This window comes from Lissotriton vulgaris, unplaced genomic scaffold (assembly GCF_964263255.1).
Source record: "Lissotriton vulgaris unplaced genomic scaffold, aLisVul1.2 SCAFFOLD_1543, whole genome shotgun sequence".
Classification (NCBI taxonomy): domain Eukaryota; kingdom Metazoa; phylum Chordata; class Amphibia; order Caudata; family Salamandridae; genus Lissotriton; species Lissotriton vulgaris.
This window is the reverse complement of record NW_028253834.1, coordinates 178,944-201,407: the sequence shown is the minus strand read 5'-3', so window position 1 is coordinate 201,407 and position 22,464 is coordinate 178,944. Positions and strand designations below refer to the sequence as shown.

Genomic DNA, 22,464 nt, shown 5'->3' with positions numbered 1-22,464 from the left:
GTTTTATCGCAAATCTGTTGCCTCCGACGTTCACTGTAGACGCAGACTATCACAAGACTAGAGTTGTGAGAGGCGTAATTAGCGAAGAGGATACTGCCGGTCAAGAGGCAGGAGACTTTTTCAAGGGTTTCCTCCCGTTTTGGGGGCCTATGGTTAATAGTAGGAACCTGAGACAATTGACTCGAGTGGTAGAATCGACAGCTAATATTACTGCCAGTGCCCTTGGTAATATCACCACAGAACTTCAGGCGGACAGGCTTATGACGTTACAAAACCGTATGGTTTTAGACGTGATCTTAGCAGATCGAGGTGGGGTATGTAAGGTGATCCATTCGAGCTGCTGTATTTTCATTCCAGATAACGCTCCGACTGTCTATCAAGCCATCTCAAAGTTGCATAAGATCTCCGAGTCCATACACGTGGACGTAGGGGATTGGACGCTACTTGGGTGGTTTTGGGGCCTGATGTCGACTTGGGGTTGGAAGATTCTGATGATTATCGGAGTTGTTGTGGCATTCCTGTTCACGTGTTGCCTTTGTGTGCAGTGTGGTCCTGCCTTATGTGGCCTCTGTGCTACAACGTGTATAAGACAGCCGCCTGTTACCAAAGGAGCTCGATTGGACAGAGTTATGTTACAGCAACATCTAGATGGTCTGATGAATATCGAGTATGATTCCGACTAGTGCTTGCCTACATGAGGGCAAAAGGAGCGTCTGAGATTCCGTGACAATTGTAAGTGGTGTTTTCGACTCGCACGAATATGGTCGAGTCTGGTATCTATGAACCGCTAATGACGAGTTTAGTGGGTGTATGCAGTTTCGCTGTGTTAACCTAAACCGTTCGTCTGTTACGTGGGTTTTTTCTATCTGTACCCACGGGTTCCATCTTAGATACGGCGTCCATTTTGTCTCTTGCCCTCAAGTAGCCAGCGAACGGACGTTGTCCGCTTCGCGACCCTGGGATTCCCAAGATATCTGCGGAAGACACATGTCCTTTGAAAATGTCTTTATGACGAGGGGGATGATACTGTAAGGCAGATGGCCCCGCCCGAGGCTCATCTTGCGGTGCCGGTTTATTGTCTCAGCCGTGCATCTCATTAGGCACGACCCTTTGATGCCTGTAGCTCGTGTTTCCCGATACCTCCTCTTTTACACCCTTTCCGATTCCCCCACTGTCTCCATCTTCCTCTGCACCTGTCCTTGTTCCTTCTTCGATCTGTTTTACTGCTGATTGGAATGTACTAATGGTGGGAAGATGGGTTTTTACAGTTGGGAACCGCCAAATGCATCCGCACTTATGTCTCGGACTCTGAATGTATCAAAGTGACCAAAGCGACCCCTCTCGGGGATAATTATGGGAACCGAGTCGTAAACCTTTGTGTACCATGTAAACCTATGGAATAAACATGTATAAAAGGAGCAACCCACTTGCAGCAATTTGAAGCAGTCTCCCCAAGTTGCACGTGTTGTACTTGCTGTGACTACTGTGTTCCCTGCAGTAATAAAACTCGAATCTTTGACGCCGAAGGAAGTGTCCCGTGTCTCTGTCATTCGTACGCCGGAGCAGGTTACCCACGAAGGTTTCAGGTGTTGTCCACTGGCACCGCTGGGTCTTAAATAACCCAGTCCTTCAAGCTCTCATACCCCAGTGGTGACAGGGGAGACACCCCCCTGCCCGCTGCTTCTACAGAAGCTGTTCCAGTGCCTGCACAATTACACCACCTCTCCCATGGTGGCTTACAGCCGGCTGTCCCCTTAAATGACTTGGGATTCCCATTACCCCACCTGTTAGCATGTCCTGCTGAGTCTGCCTATCTGTGTATAGCAATTGTTGGAGTATATCCATTGCATGAAGCCAGTCACCACCCTAGATGATGCCTTGTCCTCCCAAACTTCTGCTAGTATACCAGAGAGCAGACAGGACTAGGTGAACCAGAGGGGAACCAGTCTAAATACCTGCCCTTTATTTAATACTGGGAATGCAAGTGTTCTTTAATACTTTGTAGCCCATTTGTGCTTAACCAAAGGGTTTCCCCTATCTCATGACCCATAGCACACTTGTTAGATGACCATTTCCACAACCTGCATGGCTGCCAGCCAAGGCTAAAGGGTCGGGAGAATTTGCACTTGTTATTGTTACTCAACTCAATGGTACTCCTTTCATCGACCTCAGAAGGATGAACTGCTAAGTGGACCTACCAGGATCTGAACCTGTGACCAGTGGTCGAACCCAAGCCCCTTTCATTTCCACCGCTAAACCTGCCTGTGAACTTGTATCCCAGGGCAAACTTCAGGAACCATAACCCATACTTGGACCTGCCTGAGCTAGAAACACAAATCTAAAAGGCCTGCCAACCTGCTAACCACCAACATTGCAGTCCGAATAATCGCTGACAATTCCAAGGTAACTTCGCTTAACTGAAGCATCTGGTAACATATATTCAAACAACAGGAGAGGTAGGGATAAAGAACACTCCTATTCCCCAATCAATCACTATAGAACAACAAAGGAGTGGCACAAAATATAGGAAGAAAACAACCCAAGATATTCCTACTTGGATATCCAATCTCCAAATACGCCACAATAAATGTTACAAAAGAAAAGAAAAGAAAAAAGGGAGGGAAGTACACAAAACTAAAGTGTTTAGGTATGTGCAAAGTAATTATTGCTAATAAATAGAACCCTCACTCATCAACATAGTTGATGACATGCTTCATCACAGGGTTCTAAAAGGAGACCGAGTGTCTCCTTGGTATGCTACCATGTCTGTGTTACAGCAGAGCAGGTATGTAAAAGACGTGTAGGGAAGTGCTCAAAAGGAATACGTGAGTTGAAAGATGGCGGGCTGTACTCCAAAATAACTTTAATCAAGAGTCAGGCCACAATCGTTAAAAACTGGTGATTCTGGCACTATTGACCATAAATTCGAGCCAAATGTATCCTATATGAATTAGGGGTCGACATGTTTCTGCTTTAACATGCTAGCTCAGCAAAGCTTTCATCAGGACCGCGAAAAAATAAAAAAAATATAAATATACTTCCCAGGCGGTATACGCACCCTAAGGCATCCTGACACCAACTGTCCATCCTAATATTTGTAGACTATTGTCTCTATGCGTCCCTTGTATTTAATTGTGCAGCTACCAAATCGATAGGGTCTGTTCGGCCTTTTGATTAAAAACACGCGCATATTGGGCACACGCGTATTCGAATCCAATGTTGTGTATATATAAATACGTGCTTAATCAAATCCAATGTTATGTCAAAATTTCAAAGCAATTGGTGAAGAACTTTTGGAGACTTAAGATTTTGAACAAACGAACATTGACATTTTTATGTGTCATTTCATGCTTTCGATTAAAAACACGCACGTATTTTACACCCACATATTTGAATCCAACGTTGTGTATAAAAAAACACGCGTGTATTAGAATCTGACGTTGTGTATATATAAATACGTGCTTAATCGAATCCAACCTTATGTCAAAATTTGAAAGCAATTGGTAAAGAACTTTGGGAGATTTACGATTTTGAACGAACATTTACATTTTTATTTATATAGACAGATGATGTATGTGTATTCTATTCACAGTACAGATTCTACGATGCCTTAAAGGTCCTAGTTACCGATGTATAAAAATGAATCAACACAGCCAAAAACCAGACTTCACCAAATGAAAAGGAATGGATTAAGTGAAGACATCTGTCTCACACTGCAGGACAATTTGGAGGACTTTAATCTAGTCCAACAATTCAGGTCCCAAATATCTTTATGCTCTGACCCTGTCTTTACATCTCACAATGATACTCAGATATGGAATGATTGTAAAAAAAAATGCTAATCCCGTCAGATCTCTTCATTTCTCTCTCGTTCCAACTATCCCAGCACATGACCACAACTATACACACAAAATCTCAGATTGGACAACCCATTGAGGACCAGCTAAGCAGACTATAACCATAAGAAATACAATAAAAGGACTTTCAGAGCTATTTAAAGCTGCCAGATTACTGAAAATCACAAAACTACATGTCTGTCCCTCACAATTCATCATCCACCACACTGCCATGCACTGCACCCTGTAGCACGATGACTGCACCTCAGTGGTCCTCACTCCTCACATAGAAAACGTCCCACAAAGAATCACGAAACAAAGACAACACCTTTCCAACCTTACACCCTATATGGTGTAGCCTGCTATACATGTAAGTAAGCACCCTAGTGCCCCAAAAAGGGGTAGTTAGCACTAAATAAATACTGCAATAAAATATAAAACATGAGCCTATTAGTGGCTTATGTTAAAGAACAATTTTATTTGCTCAGTAGGTGTATACTTAAATAAAATTTGTTTTACACAAATAGAAGTCTTTTATCTTCCCTGCCTGCTGTTCATGGTGGACTTCCAATAATTCTAAAACTATTCCACAGAGAGTTTCAAAACTGATTTTCTTCTAATTGTTTTATCTTGCTAATAGATACTGGATGGCAACAGCCGAAAAGTTTTAACATTTAAAATTTGTGCCATGATCGGTTCAGTCTTTGGCACATGTTCAAATATGTATATTCCTGCTGTTATAGGAGTAGTTGAGCCTTTGAACATTGCCGTCTTGACGTTCTTTCTACTGGCCTGCTGGATTCTTGATTGCCGGTATTGCGGGGGACGGAAGCTGAGGGACTGCACTTTCCAAAACCCCTTGCGGTGCGCACACCACCGAGCTCCAGGAGGTGGTTAAATAACGGCCAGGGTTCCCTCAGCGCGACTTGCGTGCGGGCTGAACGAGGCTGCGCCAGGCCATTTTTCTTGGAGCAATGATCTGACATAATAAATCACTGGTAAGTTCTTTTTAATTTCTTCTTCCTTGTACCGAGGCCAGCCAAGTGAAATGGCTGCGGCCAAAACTATTTTAGGTAAAGGTCTATAGCTAAGTCAATCAAACATTTGACAAAAAACAACACATAATTCTAGGTTCCAAAATTATGAATTATATCCCACGTAGATCAAACTTATCACACATAAATGATAGAAAATATATTCATTTTTTATTAGTTGATATCTATTTTTAAATTATGGAATTGTTATTGGTCATATATCTCTGTTTTGACCTCATACTATACATATATGTGCACATTTAATCTTCAAACATGGTATTCATATATACATTTCAGTAATTATTATTTTCAATATTAAAACAAGCATTTGCAATGCAATAGGTCTCGCAGCATTAAAGTTGGAGTTATTGGCATTGTATATGACAATGTGTTGCATTAAGTTTTTAGCAAAGTCTGTATTGGTGTATAAAGATGATTTGCAAGATGATAGCTGTTGCAAAATATTAAGCAATGTTGGCAATATTATATTATGATAATATTGTAAGTCACTGCTGTACTTATAAGCATTTTGGTAGCGCATAGTGATGTTGTGGTGCCCCTGAGTAGTGCTGTGGTGGTGCCGAGTGATGCTGTGGTGATAAGAAAGCTAGAGGGAGGGCGAAAGATAGATAGAGGGAGGGCGAGAGAGAGATAGAGGGTTTGCAAGGGATGGAGTGTGGGGCGAGGGATGGAGTGTGGGGCGAGACTGTCTGTGAGATCATGGGGAGAGCTGTGATGTCATACACATGGCTCAGTGAGCAAAGAGTCAGCATTGACGCCTGGTATCTTGTAAATGTAAATGTCTTTGTACTTGTATAGCGCACAGCTACCTGCAGGGGGTTTCCTGGCGCTTGTACGAATACCGCAAGGGAACCCTTCCTGGTTTTCCATGTGAAGTGTCCACTCCTGGGCACCCCCATGGTGAAACCAGGCATCCCCGGTGCTGAGGGGGCTGTTGTGGAGACTAAGCAAGCTATTGCCCAGAGTTGCAGCGTGGGACCCATGATTAGAATAGGCACTGAGGCGAGAATATCCGGTCAGAGGAATTTATGAGCCCAAGACCCGCCGAGGCGGGAATCGAACCCTGGTCCCTGGCCGGAGCTCTGCATCAAGGTCTGCCTGCTCTAACCATTGAGCCACACTTCTCCACATCTTCAAAAGATCCATGCTGGAAACATGCAAGGCGGACTCAGACTTCCATCCTCCCCAGGTCGGTAAATTGACTGCGGTAATTGGGCGCTTTCTGACTGGCTGTCCATACTTTTTGTATTTGCCATCATGTTTCCCATTTCTAAAAGCGCGCAGAAATGTAAATAATAAATACGCTGTTTCCTAACAACTGAGATTGACTAACATTATGGGGGTTGTGCGCCTGTCGATAAAAAGTGGTTTTCTTTGGAATGGGTGTTGGCAGCGTGGTCCTTGTTAAGCAGCTCATGCCAGGAGAGCTAAAGCTGTTTTTGCAATGGGGGTTGTGCGCCTCTCGATACAAATGGGGGCTAAAGCACTTTTAGGCTTAGCCTTAACATTGCCTTTCTTTCGCACAGGCGGTGAGGGGTCAATTCAGAGTTCAATGCCCCCTTGTCTTGCACAGAGTAGCTTATGTTAGCATTGGTGATATCCGGAGTATCAGTGGTATTACGGATGGAAAGGCCAGCAATTGTCATTGGGGGGGCTATAACACGCTTCTGCAGAGGTGCGAGACTATCTGCACCCCCAAATCCATCCATACCGGTACCAATGCCACACCCCACCTGACCACTTCCAATGTCCGGCTGTTGACCGAGTGGTTCCCCCATGGCTGAGTTAAATTGCTGTTTCAAGGCCCCTTGGCAGTTGTCCGGTGAGGCTTGATATGGCTGAGAATGTACTGTCTGCATATCCACCGCTACCTGAGATTGTTCCTTCAACCCTCCCAATTTGGTCTACTAACCCCATCAACCACACTCATCAGTGGCGAATTTACTGCATCATCGGACAGACCCTTCCAGGAGGGGTCAGAGTTCTTGCCCCCTTCCCCAGTGCTCGAGTTTGTAAGGCTTCCAAGTTCCAAGCCTTTTCAAGACTTTGAGCCAATGTCAAAGCTAGCAACAACACTGGTATCTCCGCCGGGGGATTAATAACTGCCTCCATAAGTGCATCCACTAGCTCACCCTCCGCTGGCAAATTAACAAAACCGCCAGGATTAATCTCTTCACCGACTTTGCCTGATTGCAATACCTTCATAGTAGGACATCCAATTCTGGAAGTAATCGGTCGAACTGCGTTACTCTTAGTAGTAGAAAAGTGCGTTTCAGCACCTGTAACAGCCAGCACTGCCGGGTCGGTTGTCACTGTAGTAGAGCGTGAGCCAGCTCGACCTCCCTTCTGAGCCGTTACTTTTGACGGCGCCATTCCACCAAATGAAGTGTGGACAGGTGTATGTGTCGGGGAGCTCAGCGAGTTGATCAAACCCCGCAGGGTAAGATTACAAACCCACAGTGGCGTCCCTGCAATCAGGTCCAGCATCAGGTGAGTCGGGATCAGCTGTTTCACTTTCTTTAAAAAGGCTTTAATTGTTTGATATTTATCAGATAGTCCCATAATCTCCAGCAATGCGCAATGCTCATATCTGCAAACAAACAAGACGTGCGCGCGCAGACAAAAATGAAACCTATCGTGGGGCGGGACTTCCGTCTTGTGAAACCCGCGCCCCCGGACTGGCTGGCACAGAGAGGAGCAGTGGTGATGCGGGGCTCCCATGCCCGAGGCTGCTGATGTCCGGAGTGGCGGTAAATGGGCCTTAGTTGTGGGGGGGGGGGCTTGGTGCGCGTGCGCGTCTGTGTGTATGTGTGTGTGTATGTATGTGTGCGACAGTGGGCGGGAGGGAGATAGGGGGTACGGGGTGGAGGGTCGGGAATGAGGGTAAAGAGGGTGAGAAACCAGGGTAGGGTAAGTGAGGGTACTGGCTCGATAATAAAGCTGACTTTAGCCCCATCACAGCACTCGAGCAGCACAAGTAGAGATAAACGAATGAAAGGTCGACAGGCCGCATTAAAAACATGCCCTGGCTTACTTGTATTTTGGCGTTGCCACTGCTTGTTGGCTTGCAATTCAAGAATACCAGCCAGCGCGTGGGGGAAAGGTTTGGGAGTGTCATTTTGGTTTCATCCTGCAAGGGGCGAGTTAAAGGTTACAAGGGTGTGTGGGGGTTGGGGGGTCAAAGAAAGCAAGACGTCTTGGCTAATTAGTTATAGATAACACTAACAGCAGGAGGTCTCAGCATTTAGGGGGCCGATACCTGACCCCCTCAATATTCCAGTGCCTAGAAGCTTACCCTCAGACAGCGCGAGGGCCGGATGTGTGCTCAGTGACTGGGACCGGGGAGGGCTCTCTGGGGTCAGCTCTGTCCTCTTCTATCAGTCATATCAGCTACAGACCGTCAATGAGCAGCCATGAAGCATGGAAGGTGCCTGGACACGCCTGACCTTTGTCCTGTAGCTCAGCGGCCAGGAGGGCGCCGCAGCCAGGCACGAACCCACCGCTCGCCGCTCCCTGCTTCACAGTCCTATTCATTTATACACAGACCTTGGCAAAGCCAAAAGGGCGGGCCGGCAACTGAACGGGACTATCATGAACTTGGGTGCGCTGCTGAGGAGGACAAGCACACAACACTGCAGTGTCAGTACTTTCCCAAAAAATTGTTGGCGAGGCTCATGCCGGGAAACGCTGCTTTGCTCGAAGGCGCTGGTGAAAGTATTGCGCCCGCCTCATTAACACACAAGTTTGGAGATGGTAGGAACATAGAAAAGGGACTCTACCGTAGCAGCCATCTTAGAGTGGGCAGCATGGATAACAACAATAAAAAAAACAAGCAAAACAGCCAGTTCCTTTGGGCGGGACTTCCGTCTTCGGAAGTCCCGCGCACGCGTCCACGGAGTGCCTGAGAGCGGGGCTCTCATGCCCGAGGGAGAGCCCCGGCTACAGAAGTCCCGAATGGCGGTAAGTGGGGCTTAGTTCGAGGGAGGAGGGGGGTGCGCTCGTGTCTTTGTATGTGTGTGTGCGTGTGTGTAGGTGCGCTGGTGTGTGTGTGGGGGGGGTCTCTGTGTGTGCGTGTAGGTGCGCTAGTGTGTGTGTAGGTGCGGCGGCGACGGGGGGGGGGTGTGTGTGCCTGTGTATGCGTGTGGCTGTGTATGCATGTGGCTGTGTATGTGCGCATGCGTGAGTGTGGGTGCGCGTGCACGCAGTCAAATCCAGTACAAGAGAAGCGCGTGGCACCCTTTTGTCCCTCATTCCCCCGAGACCGGCAGCTATAAGTCTCCAGCCTGAACGCATCCTTCGGATGCTAATTCCAGGCGAGACCTAAACAGTCAAAATAACCATAGACACGTTTAGATGGAGGCAATGCAGCCAAAACTATCACAAACTACCTGAAAAATGTAATGGGTATCATTAACAGTGAGATTGTCCCGGTAGAAGAGCGGCTAGCTGCTACCAAAATGGCCCTGAACGCTGCCCATAAGGAAACTAAATTTGTCATGGAAGATAGTGAAATTAGCACTGAATCCGAGCTAGAAGCACAGGATTTGGGAGACCAAAATGGCAGGAGCAGCAGTAGCTTGAAGGACAATAGCTCCAACGTCTCCAAACCAGATCATTTAATTAGGCCAGGTCCTTGTATATTGACAATCCCCCTTGAAATATCCACAGCATCGGATACACCCGATTTGATCTCTCCACCCGCAAAAAGGTGTAAGCAGCATACTGCACCAACACCGCCAAAGAACAGTCTCCTGAAAAATAAAATAAAGGGGAAGACATCAAGACAGGATGAAAGGGATATTGTGATAGGACCCAAAGACGCAGCACGACACATGCAAGGCATTGAGACTCTTTTTTTAAAACGGCATGGAAAAATAGACTCTATTGAAAGGCGGGTTATGTCTGAGATACAAAATAGTACAAAAAGACATTACTACACTAATGGAACTGGTCACAGCCTTGCAGACATCAAATGTTAATAATATATGCCAGAAATACACCTGGCCATATGACGACTATAACAACAGTATTATTGCAGTGCCCCTTGGATTCTTCTACAGATCTAGTCTTGAGCAGTCCGACCTAACAGGTAGAGCTAATTGCATTCCTGCTAACTTTAGGATACCACTTATGCCAAATAGGTTCACCCCTTTAGGAAGCTGCAGTGAGGTTGATTGACTGGGCTTAAAAACAACAGAGCCTGATGATAGCATTTGCATTTTTAAGTTAGTAGACACACCCATGGAAGAAGAATGTGTGGTAGTGGAGCATAGGAATGAGGGTAACCATTGTAAACCCTCAAAAGGTATAGAAGCAGTTTCTATAGAAGCGCCGCAACCAAATGTTTGTAATGATCCCACCTTTCAGAACAACATAAGTGGGGTAGTTTCAACAAGCTGCTCATCGGTCGGATTACTACAAATTATGACATGGAAAATTGCATGGGCCATAAATAAATTGCATAATCCAGTATGGCTTAAAAGTATTCAGCAATGCACTTTGATTCTCTTACAGGAAATATGGTCGACATAAGTTTTTTATATTGAAGGTTTTAAAACTATTTTTTCTAAAGCAATACCGTTTAAGGGTGAGAGAGCGAGTGCAGGCCCGGCAGTATTAATTTCTGTGTCCGCACCCCTGACCCTAAAGTAAATTTACACAAATTCACAGCACTTCCAGTTCTTCGTTTTCACTGTCAAAGGAAAGCAGAATATTGTACTTATTAAATTCTACAACAATATTTTTGACAAGACAAGAGATAATTATAAAACTGGAGGTAGAGTTGGACAAAATTCTATAGGAATTAGGGGGCAACATATTAATCTGGACAGGGGATTTTAACACCGAATTATGTGAATATATTATAGGGGACCAATGTGGCTATGAAGACGTTCTTGGCAATCAGATTCCCCATGTCCCTCACAATCCTTATGGTGAAACAATTAATCATGGTATGCATAAATTTAACTTAGAAATCATGGAGCCAGGCCCCCATGAGGGAGTTCATATTAATCATACATATGAGGGGGCTAGGTCGTCTTCATGTATTGACCACTTTTTAATATCTAGTAACTGTAGGCCCTTGGTTGATAAATGTTTCATACAACCTAGTCTTCTTAGTGACCACCATCCCCTTTTGCTAATAATAAACTCCAAATTATAATATAGACCGACGACAAGTGCCCTTGAAACCAATATCAAAATGCAAGGTAAAAATGGGATATTGATAAAGTTGACAGGTGTTGACCCTACAGTCTTTGTGGGAAATGTATTGAAAAAAAAATAACCATCACATAAAAACATGCCTGGACAAACTATCTAGTAACATTGAAATTGTTTCGGCCTTATGAAATCTCGAAGGATCTGAAAGTTAAAAATAAGAAGAACAGTGATGATTGTCCAAGTTGGTTTAACCATCACTGCTCCAAATTAAATAGGGACTTGAAGGAAGAATTCAAAAGTAAACCTAGGAATAGAGAAACAATCTGTAGTCTTCAGAAGAGCTATAAGCAAGCTCTAAAGTTGAGATAAACTGAAATAAGGGAGAATGCTTGGGATAATCTGATCCAAGCAGCCAAGACTAAGAACTCTATCCTCTTCTGGAAAATTATAGACCAACCTCTGTTTAAAGATGTCTCATCTGCAAAGGCTGATACATTAGTTATGACAGAAGAATGGTTAACCCAATTTGAGAATATTTGTAACCCTTCACAACAGCCTATGGAAATAGATGGAAACCGCTACATTACCATAATAAATACTCCCAAATAGAAATAATCACCCTAGAAGAGATACAAAATACCTAGAAGAGATAAAGAATAGCTTTAAAAAATAGTGCAAGTGGAAAGGCTGCTGGACCGAATGGGGTCCCCATTGATGTCTTTAAGCATGATGTAGATCTCTGGTCCCCTATTCTAGTCAATCTGTTTAATTCTATTATTATTGGGGTGTTACCAGTAACCTGGGCTGAAAGTGTGACGGTCCCAATTTTTAAAAAAAGGTGACAAAGGTATCGCAAATTGCTACCGACCAATATCCCTTCTTGATTCCACTTCTAAAAGAATGAATAGAGTTTTGCTAGCCAGGCTGAAATGTTGGGTAAAAGACAAAAAAGTCTTAACCGAAGCCCGGTACTGCTTTAGAAGGGGTATTGGAATGGTAGAGCAGTGTGCCAACCTCGAGCTACTTAAAGGGAAATACACACTTGCCAAAGAAGGTCTACTCCATCTTTGTTTTGTCAACCTCTCTTTAGTGCGTTTGACCTGATCCATTATAATAAGTTATGACAAACATTAGCAGAGATGGGCGCCTCAAATGATATTATAAATTTCCTATCACAGACATATGCCCATTTAACTTCAAAAGTACGATATGGCCAGAAAGGGTAATGCACAACGCACTTAAGTGTAATTTGAGGAATCAGACAGGGTTGCGTCCTTGTTCACCTTTAATTTTCACTCTATATCAACAGTATTGACTTTTTATTACAGAGTTTGAAAGCTGATGCCCCTGTTATCGGCAAACTTGTCACCCCAGTTTTATTATATGCAGATGATGCAGTCCTGATATCAAGGACTGCAAATGTTCTCCAACTCCTGATAGATAATTTTTCAAACTTCAAGACCTAAAAAGACTTTAAAATAAATTTGAGTTACACACTTGTCATGACATGTGGGAAAAGGAAAATTAAGAGTAGAACCCATAATGTTGGGGGAACACCCATCGAAAGGACATCTACTTTTTCTTATGTGGGGTACCTTTTTAATAGCAAAGGACCGTGGACTGCACACGTGAATTCTTGTAAATTAAAGTTTTTGAGATCAAACGAGGCAATCTTTAGATTCTCTCAGAAAATAGGCAACAAACCGATACATGAGTTCTTAAAGTTATATGGGAGCAAGTGCATCACAGGAGTTTGTTATGGTGGGGCATTAAGGGGCATGGCAGATTTCTCCCCATTACAAACCCTTGAGAATACATTTTTAAGAAGGGTATTATTGGTCCCAAACTCAACTACTACTTATATAGCTCACAAAGAGCTAGATGCACCATATATGAGCGACCTGATCAATGTGGCTGCCCTCAGACTGTGGCATCGAACTTGGACAAAAGACGAAGCAAACTTTACTAAAGATATAATCCTGGATTGCCTTCAATTAGATTATTATAGGAATATACCATTGTTATGTTACATCTTTATACTTTTAACTGAGTGCAACATGGTAACTAACTTTAGAGATCCCAAGAGCATCTAGATTTATAGTAAAGCAGATCTCAAGAGGAGAAACCCGAAATCTAGAGAAACAATGAGGGTAGCTGAACTCAGTACAAAACTAGGTGTCAGATCTTACTGTGAAGGACCGTTCTCTTTGGGCACACAACTGTATCTTATATATACAAGAAATGTAATACATAGATTTTATTTAACAAGATTAAGGTTAAGTACTCTCCACTTTCAAGAAGCTTTCTCTGAGATGGGCAGTTGGAGCTCTAATTTACCCAGATGCCCGTGTGATGGTAAAACCTTCCAGAATACTTTGCATTTTATACTTTTTTGCAATTTTTATAGGGACATTAGAAAACTAAATTTATGACGACTTTTTATTATAAATAAGTTGCATTCTTATAAATCTGCTTTTTATCATGTCTGTAATCTGGAAAATGCATCGATATGTAATGCGGTCATCCGTTTCATTCAGATGGTTATTAAACGGAGAAAGGATCTTACATATTTGCAAATCCTGAATTATGAAATTGAAGAAATTGCATTTAACATATATTTTTTTATATTATACACCCTGATACAAAGCTTTTAATGATAATAAGCTGCTATCTGACGTTTTTTTTTACTTTGCATGGATTAATATATAATTTTTCTGTCAATCTTTAGTGCATACTGTAAAGATATGCAAAAAGTTAATGATACGCTTCACTTACGTTTGTGAGGAAATGTGCCTTTTGAGATATTTTATTAGACGAAAAATGTATTTTTAAAATTAATGATGAAATGGTTTTATTGTAGAATGTTTTATGGTTATACTTCTATATACCGAATAAAGCTTGATTGATTTGATTTGAGTAGTTGTGCATGTAAAGGAAGATTCTAAAAACAGAGAAGATTGTGAAACTCTAGTAGGAGTGCTAGCATGTTGAGCAACAGGTGAAAAATAGAGTTTCATATGTAAGGTCTGTATGTGAGAGAATCCAGTCCCACTCTGACCAAGCCGTGGTTAGCATCTAAAATGTCAGCTGCTTTACACATCAAAAATTACAATCACTGTACAATGAATTCAGGGACTTTATTCAAAGTTAAATAAGCACAGAAAGCACAAAATACGTTTCACTGACTAACATGAAAAACTGAAATAGAAAGTCCTTGCAGTGACCTATTTTGTCCTGTGTTTTTAGAAATGTACACATAAGGCATAGTGAGAATTCAGTACTAGACCAATATTGAAGTTCCAGCTCGTCCTATCTTTGGCCACTAGGGGAGAATCACTTAGGGGCAGATGTATCAAAATACCTGTTTGCGATTCTCAAATAGCAGTTTTTTGAGAATCGCTATTTGAGAATTGCAAAATGGTATGTATATAAAAAAATCGCATTTTTTTTGCGATTTATTAGAAATTCCTTAATTGCGATTAGCAAATTGCTAATCGCAATTAAGGGATAATTTCACGTTCATTTCTATGGGCCAGGAGGCCCATAGAAATGAATGTGAAGTTATTCCCAATTTGAGAATCGCAAATTGAGAATAATTTCAAGGGTGCAAGGGTGTCATAAGGACACCCTGATGTACCCCTGAAATTTACATGTGTGCGCATATGCGCACATACATGCCCTAAGGGCATGTATGTGCCCCATATGGCACCTTCACAAATGCCAAAAAGTGCATTTGTGACAGAAATTGCAAATTGATGCATAGCATTTTGCGATTCCTTAAATGCTTATGCAAAATTAAGGAATCGCAAATTTTGCGATTCCTTAATTTTGCTATGCAATTTCTTCATACATACCGTTTAGCTAATTTTTAGTCACAATCGCTGTTTTTTTGCGAATCACAGCGTTTGCGACAAAAAATTGCTTTGATACATCTGCCCCTTAGTTGTAAAAAGAAATGGTACTTCAGTGAGATTAGGTCAACATTTTTTAAACAATAAATAAACAAATAATAAATAACAATAAATACAAATTGCATTTTACAGTCCGCGCAAAGTACTGATGAGTTACTAGGAAACATAAGCATATTTTTTCTGGCCAGCCAGATGCTTCTGTATTGTTTTAGGTTAAAAGGTAACCTCACTGTACTGTGAGACCTAACAGCACCTTTCATGAAAATAGAGGACATAATTGACTCTCGTTGTTTCATAGAATTAATTGGTAACGTCCCTCTCCTTAAGTCGATTTTCAATCTTGTGTAAAACGAGTTATGCTAAAGATAATTGCACCTGTAGTTCATTTAAAGTTTTACTCCCACTTTGTGAGAGGAATGAATTTTGATTGAACATGTTTACTGCAGAGAGGATGCCAGTAGTGAACAGTCTGCAAGGCTTTCTATCTCCTTCACCACCTCAGTAATTGCTTGTGCCTGGTCTTGGTGGAGCACATGGGTAGCGTTGGAGAGGAACTTCTCATGGAGCGATTCTTGGCTGAGAGGCTTTCTCCAGTGTCCATAGAAGGTGTCACATCTGCCAGTCACGATCTCTCCGCTCTCCAGGAGCAGCACTACTTCTCCGTACATCTTGTCAAAGTTAGCAACATTGTCCTCAGGGTGCTCCACCACCACCTTCCTCAACAGGTTGATGAGATCTGGTCTACTAAGGGTGTCCTCACTGAAGGAAGAGATGCCCACCTCGCCATCCAGAAGGGCTGTGCAGGCGTTGAACTGGAAGGAGTGTCGTGCCTCGTGCTCAGACTCTGGGAAGGGCCTGTTGATATACTTGGAGACTGGGACCCTCAGAAGAACAGCGCGGATGGAAGCAGGGTTAAAGGAGCCTGTTATATTGATGACTCGGTTTCTGACTGAGATGGCAGCGTCTGCCACCCAGTGCATGCCCAAGTGAGCTGGGAACCTTTTAAAGGCAATGTCTTGCTTCTCCAAGAGAAAGCTGTAATCTTGATCTGGCATTGCCAGGGACGAGGGCTGGTAGTCACCATAAAAAGCACTGAACCCTGAGCAGCCAGGCACATCATCCAAGATAAGTGGGTTGGCTTCCATCCCACGGGCAGCTAGAAGTGCTGCTTCCATCCCAAAGCGGGTCGCATTGCCAATATGGAGAGGCTTGGCAAGAGTTGCAGCATTGGCCATAGGTGCTCCCGCCAGAGAGGCAGCGATCGCCAAAGCATGGGCACATTGTTTTGCATTCAGTGAAAGGAGTTTTGCTGTAGCAGCAGCGCTGCCCATGGTGCCAACAACAGAAGGAGGGTGGAACCTGAAGGAAATACAAAGAACTGTGTCAGACATGGAATAGTGATCACACCAAAATAAGTTTAGAAGAGGGGCAATGCTAACAATAAGTGTGAACTACGGAAATATACTTAAAGGATGTCAGACATTAATGCTATCATGCACTACGAGGAAAAAGAAAAAATGCTAGGATCTAATCAAGCATTTGACACAAACAAATAATCTATTAACAATGAACAGAAAAATACATTTTACCATGTTTACATTGTATTGTGTGCTATCCACATACATGATTTTGTTCACATCACAGATTCCCCTTGCGAATATTTCTGTACTTTGCCCTCATCAGGCACACATCATAACATTCCTTCTCTCTATGGATCTCAAATATAACACATGGAATATTTCTACCCTCTTGGAGCCTCATATTCATGCCCAGGTGACCCTGGAGCCCCCTATGGGCATTGTGTGTTGGCCAAAGGATATTTCTGCCCTTTGTGCGCATCATACCAACCTTTTAGGGATATTGCTGGCTTCATTGGAGAAACGCATGAGTCTCCCTTGCACCTCGATGCCAACATTGAATGCCAACAGGAAGTCTGAGCCGCTGGGTCGGAATCCCACGGGCAACATCTGGGAGGCAGCCATTAGAGCTGGCAGCACAGCACCTGACGGGTGAGTGGCAGGGTGCCAAGTGTCATCGAAGTCCATGGAGTGACTCTGTTAAAGGAGGAGTAGAGGATTAGAAGGTCTTTAAAGAAGGGTGGGTCAGGGAGTGAAGATAAGCAGATCAATAGTGTCATCAACCTATGGACACAATTTACAGAAGTGTAGGATTCATATTCTAAGATTTGGTTGAGTGACTGTGCCATTGCCCAATACAGACTCTTTACAGAAGTGGAAACAGTCAAGATTTTACATTGGCGGAGACAACATTTAAGTAAAATTCTCACAAACTCATCGCTCTTTGTCTATGATTGATTGATAAAGTAATTGACAGCTTTCAAAATCCTTACCGCTACTCCGTTCACATATGCAGCCAGCGTAGGTGGGAGTCTCAGTCCTTTCCTTCCGTACACAGAGCTGATGGCAGACAAGGAGTACATGTCCTGTGAGAGACAGAATTAAGTTAGAAATCAACAGTGCGCCTAGACATCTAGTGGTGGAAAAACAGAGCTTGTGGGAATGTGGATTATTCAACTCTAAACACTGGATGATTCAACCTGATACGTGGTGGTGCCTAGTAGAAGAAATGCAGGAGCAGGTACAGAGTCTCAGTGAGTAGATGTAGTGTTTCTGAAGGGCAGTTGTACAGTGGATCAGAGGTTGCAATGTTTATTTAGGTGCCATAGTCTATAGTTAACTGCTTAACATCTGAAGGCAGCCTGGGGTGTGATTAGTGGATGAGTATTTCATGGTGGATGAGTAATTCATGGTGGATTTTGTGACTTTGTCTTCCTCTCTTATCTGTTATTCCAATGAGATGGTCACACTGTTGTTCTAGAGGGTTATTTAATGGGTGAGGGGTTCATGGTGTGTGCTTGGTAAGATCCAAGATTCGGATAACCTGGTAAAATCTCATGGTGATCCTGAACAACTAATGTCTGAAACGGGGTTTGATTAAGGGATGGTTTGAATCATGAGACGTGGTTTTAAGTCAATGTCTCCTTTTCTCTTTGAGTAGCTCAAGACCATACTAACTTTCTGGATCGATGCAGGGTTTTTTAATGCTTGTGTGCTCCAAGATGTATTGTTCATTTTGCTACCAGTCTCTTCTTACCTGACATGACTCCTGGGTGATGGTGCACTCTGCTGATGTACAGGGTTTTAATGGACGTGTAGTCCTTGGTTTGCTTTTTGGCTTGGACCCTGTCTGCTTTTAAGTCATAGGGTCTCAAGGACATTATGGCCTAGTAGGTTTTTAATTGCTGGGTGGCCAATGGTGGGCTTGCTTTGGCCCCTGGCCCAGGCTGGATCAAAGGGAGATGGCGGAGACTGCTGGAACAGAGAGCTTTAATGGATGGATTGTACATTGTCCTGTGGTGTGTTGCATGCTGTAGTGCCTGTAGCCTTTTACATGGAAGGAGCACAGGAATACAGTCACACTCTTGGCCTAAAAAGAGTTTTAAATTGTTGTATTTTGCATGGTGCGTTGGTTAGTTTGTTCAATGTCTCCTCTTACCTGGCAGTATCCCAGGGCGATGTTGAACACATGGGTCGTGCTTCCCACCAGTCCAACGCCGATGCTGTCCAAGATCATACGCTTGCTTCGGTGCCGCACGGTTTGGGACAGGTGATCTGTCTGGACTCCATGTATAAATGAAGCAAAGCTGCTAGTGACCGCCTTCTCCAGGGGGCTCCCCTCCAGCACTGAATGAAGAGAAGAGACAGGATCAGAACTACAAGCATTCTGGGCTGGCATCAGGCACAAATCCAGCTGATCCGGACCAGAGCCACATGATGTTTATATGGGACAATCCTTACCCAGGACTCTTGGAGTTCTAGACTGATAGCAGATGCAAACCAGTGCTAGCAGCTCCTAAACCAGAAACTGGGACCATCACATAAGGGACCCAAGTCAGGGTGAGTGACACCCGAACCAGTAACTGGTTCCATTGGATACAGAGCGGTCCTGGCACAAGGAGAGTGGCATCAGAACCAGTAACGTGGACCCAGGGTATACAGCGCGGCATCATAACAGGGAGAGTGACCCCAGAACCAGTAATTGGGACCAAGATATAGAGAGCGGACTCAGACCAGGGAAAGGGAAACCAGAAGCAGAACCTGAGCACAAAAAATACAGCGGGACCCCCAAACCAAGATCAGTGAGCGCACACAGACACTTACCTTCCACCGCCGCTGTGTGCACCTGCCTGGACATCCTGAGGATGGCGTGTGGTTTCTGGAAGAAGGGAATAAGCAATATTAGCCAAGTTGTTTCATTGTATAAGAACATGGAAGGGAGTGGACAGGGCTAAAAGAGAGGAACACAAGGCAGGAGAGTCAAGAACGAGAAGAGGACAGAGAAGGGGGAATAACAGAGGAGAGATCTGAGGGTTTTCACAGCTAGCAACTGCAATCTGCCAAACTGCAGTCCAAGACTGGCAAACGAGTGACTGCTGCCTGGCACGTGAGCAGGCTCTGCCTGGCATATAAGCAATTCCAGGTTGGAGCATGAGCTGCCCCAGCATGGCACATTGCCTGACATATCAGCAGGTAGACATGGAATATAAACAGCCATAGACTCGCACATGATCTGCAGGACTGGCACTACAGCCACTCCATCACAGGGGGAGCCCAACAGCAGGGCAGCACCCAGGTATGACAGGCACCACCATAACATATTTTGCCCGCACCTGGGAACATGTATGACGGTAGGACTCTGATAAATGATGCCTGCACCTGGGAACACGCATGATGGTAGGACTCTGATAAATGATGCCAGCACCTTGGCATATGAAGTCAGGGCACTGACATATGATGAAAGTACCCTGACATTATAGGAATCATGCTGGCGTATTATGCCAGCACCTTGAGTTGGCATACATCTGGTCGCAGCACTATGACAGATGATGCCAATCTTTTGGCATGTGGTGCCACTAGGCTGTCGTATGATGCCAGTGCCTTCCCACATTCAACAGGGGTCTCTGTTCTGGTGCAAGCATTCTGATTGGATGTTGGCAGAGAAGCATTGTGAAGCATGATATCAGCTGGTACGGTATGAAACTCTTTATTTTGCTCCTGTCGTGGATGCGAGAAAGACAATGTGTCTTGGGCTACAGTGCACCGCCGAGGCACTATGTATCAAGTGGCACATGCATGTGATCTGGGACCCAGTATCTATATGAGCACAGTTTTCTGATCGGCTTAAATAAATTGTTGTTTCGAAAATCACCCTTCGGGGATGCCCCGACAACCTCTGGCTATTGTTGAGCTCTGTTTACATTGTGTACGTTGTGCATTATCACACCTACTTTGAGAAACAAATACTTACAATAAAGGCCCAAACTCCTTTCAGTTCAATCTCTTGCTTCTAATTCTGCATTTTAACCAGCAGTTTATGCTTCACTGGCTCTGCTTGTTAACAGCAGCAGCGCTACAAACAACAGGACTGCAGCAAAACCCCAAGACTCTTTAAATATTACTGTAGGATTTCTGAGGATTATGCCGTATGATAAAAGCCTCTATTGGCGAACATCTTATAACAGACCTTAACTACCCAGGATGCTTCTGCAATGTTCACGGAAGACAGAGACGCCCATATTATGAACATCACAGAACACATGGCGAATGGTCTCAGAACTGGTGATATTAAAACACGTGGCGAGGTAAGAATAAAAGGGGCTCTCCTATTCACAAACATATATTGAAAAAACAAATAAATACTTATTAAGAAGTATGAGAGTGTAAAAAGTACATAAAAAGCATGAGAATGCCAAGGGTGAAAAAACGAATACACAAATTAAGTCAGTTATATAGCCACCTACATTATCTAATAAGTGATTGCGCTGTCTGTTGTTTTAAAAGATATCACTCTATAAAAACCAATACACGAATAGTGAGATCGAGAGAAAGGCTTTCAACCAACGTAAGTGGAGAAGGGAAATACATTATGCCCCCCAAACAGAACAAAAATATACAAATCCAGCCATTCGAGGGGCCAAAACATGATGCCTGTAGCGCGGCTCACCTGGAAGGTGCATTGAAGCATGCTCTGCACAGCACTGGAGTCTGCCTCTGTCCTGAGAGAAGTTTTCCCTGTCTCTGCGAGCAGTCTCTGTCCTTCGAGGTGGAACCTCCTGTGCCCCGCAGTCTATCTCTGTCGACCTGAGAGGGGTCTCTTTTGTCTCTGTCCTGACTCCTGGGACAGTGGTTCGCTCTGCCTCGCTCTCTCCGGTGCTGAGGGCAGGTGAGCTTCTGGTGTTGGCTGATGTGTCTCTCTCCTGACAGAGGTTATATACGCTGAAGAGGCGCGTGAGATCGAGCCCTGTGGAGAGTTACGTCACTAAAAGGGGCGGGCGAGGAGTGACCAGCGCCAGGTGTCATCCTCTGGGAAAGACCAGGGAGACATCTGGGAAATTCCTGAAGGAAATACCGTAGAAAAGACAAAAGAAAGAGGGGCCCGTGGGAAATCCAAGGAAGACACCCCTGGCTGATCCACGGTGTCCGTGTTGCCCTCACCTGGCTGCCTACAATGGAGGATGAACTGAGATTATACTAGTAATCGTGATTTTAAGAGTGTGAGCGCGCGCAGATCAATCAAGGGATTTTTAAAGCGCAGCAAATCACTGGGGAGGGTCTCAAGGCACACCTGTATCTTTCCCTGCATGCCTATACATCTGCGCATGTATGTATTTAATGACATCCATTTGTATTTACAATATAATATTTACATTCAACCATGTGAATCCAACATAGTAAATTTTCATGCGAACACCAGTTTAATAATATTATTTAATTTTGCCATTTATCTTCGTGAGTGCGTATGTGTTTGTACGCAATTCTTTATCTCTGTCTATATGACTCTGTGCCTACAATTCTAAGCATCTCTCTAAGAATCAGAGCTTTAAATGGGCTGGGTCTTGCCGGTGCTGAGCACGGGCAGTTCTGAAAAAGCAGGTGCTGAGACGGGTCCCTATCCGACTCTCCAATCACCAGGATAAAAAAAATACATCTTAACTCTGCAGCAGTACCACCCTTCACCTCCTTTGATGTGACTTCAAAGAGACGCGTTATAGTTCTTTTACAGTCTCACCATTTCAGAACTGAAGCGTTTTTAACATGCTATATGTATGAAGCCATGGTTGTTGTTTATTTATGCTATGCAACTAACAACCTGTGACAAGGCCAATAGTACTGACTTGTTGTAAGTGTAATGTTCCTTGCTGTACGATATGTTTGGATGTAATGGCAGAAGTACCAAAACACCAGTTTGGGTGACAAGCTAAGCATAGATTTTTTATGCTTACTTGCTTTTAAGCCACGCTCTTAAATATATCCGCCACGGCCCTTTGAAAGACCCCCTAGTTTTTTCATCTCACTTAATGCTCTGCTAAAAATATACCAGTGATTTTAGTTTACAAAAGAGCAGTTACATTCACACATTCAAACCCACGTTAAATATTTCTCGCAAAACGCACTCTCATAATTTAAGGGAATCCTAATT

The 22,464-nt window shown here is 43.8% G+C and overlaps 1 protein-coding gene across 1 annotated transcript; it reads right to left on the bottom strand.

The window, feature by feature from the left end:
• Positions 1-15,401: 15,401 nt before the first annotated feature.
• Positions 15,402-21,009, bottom strand: LOC147660732 (cis-aconitate decarboxylase-like). The gene is made up of 6 exons (XM_086951496.1): positions 20,989-21,009; positions 19,146-19,200; positions 18,481-18,668; positions 17,315-17,407; positions 16,813-17,018; positions 15,402-16,323 (listed from the first exon to the last, which is right to left on the bottom strand). The coding sequence occupies exons 1-6, from the start codon at positions 21,007-21,009 to the stop codon at positions 15,402-15,404; spliced, it is 1,485 nt and encodes a 494-aa protein (XP_086807622.1).
• Positions 21,010-22,464: the final 1,455 nt, after the last annotated feature.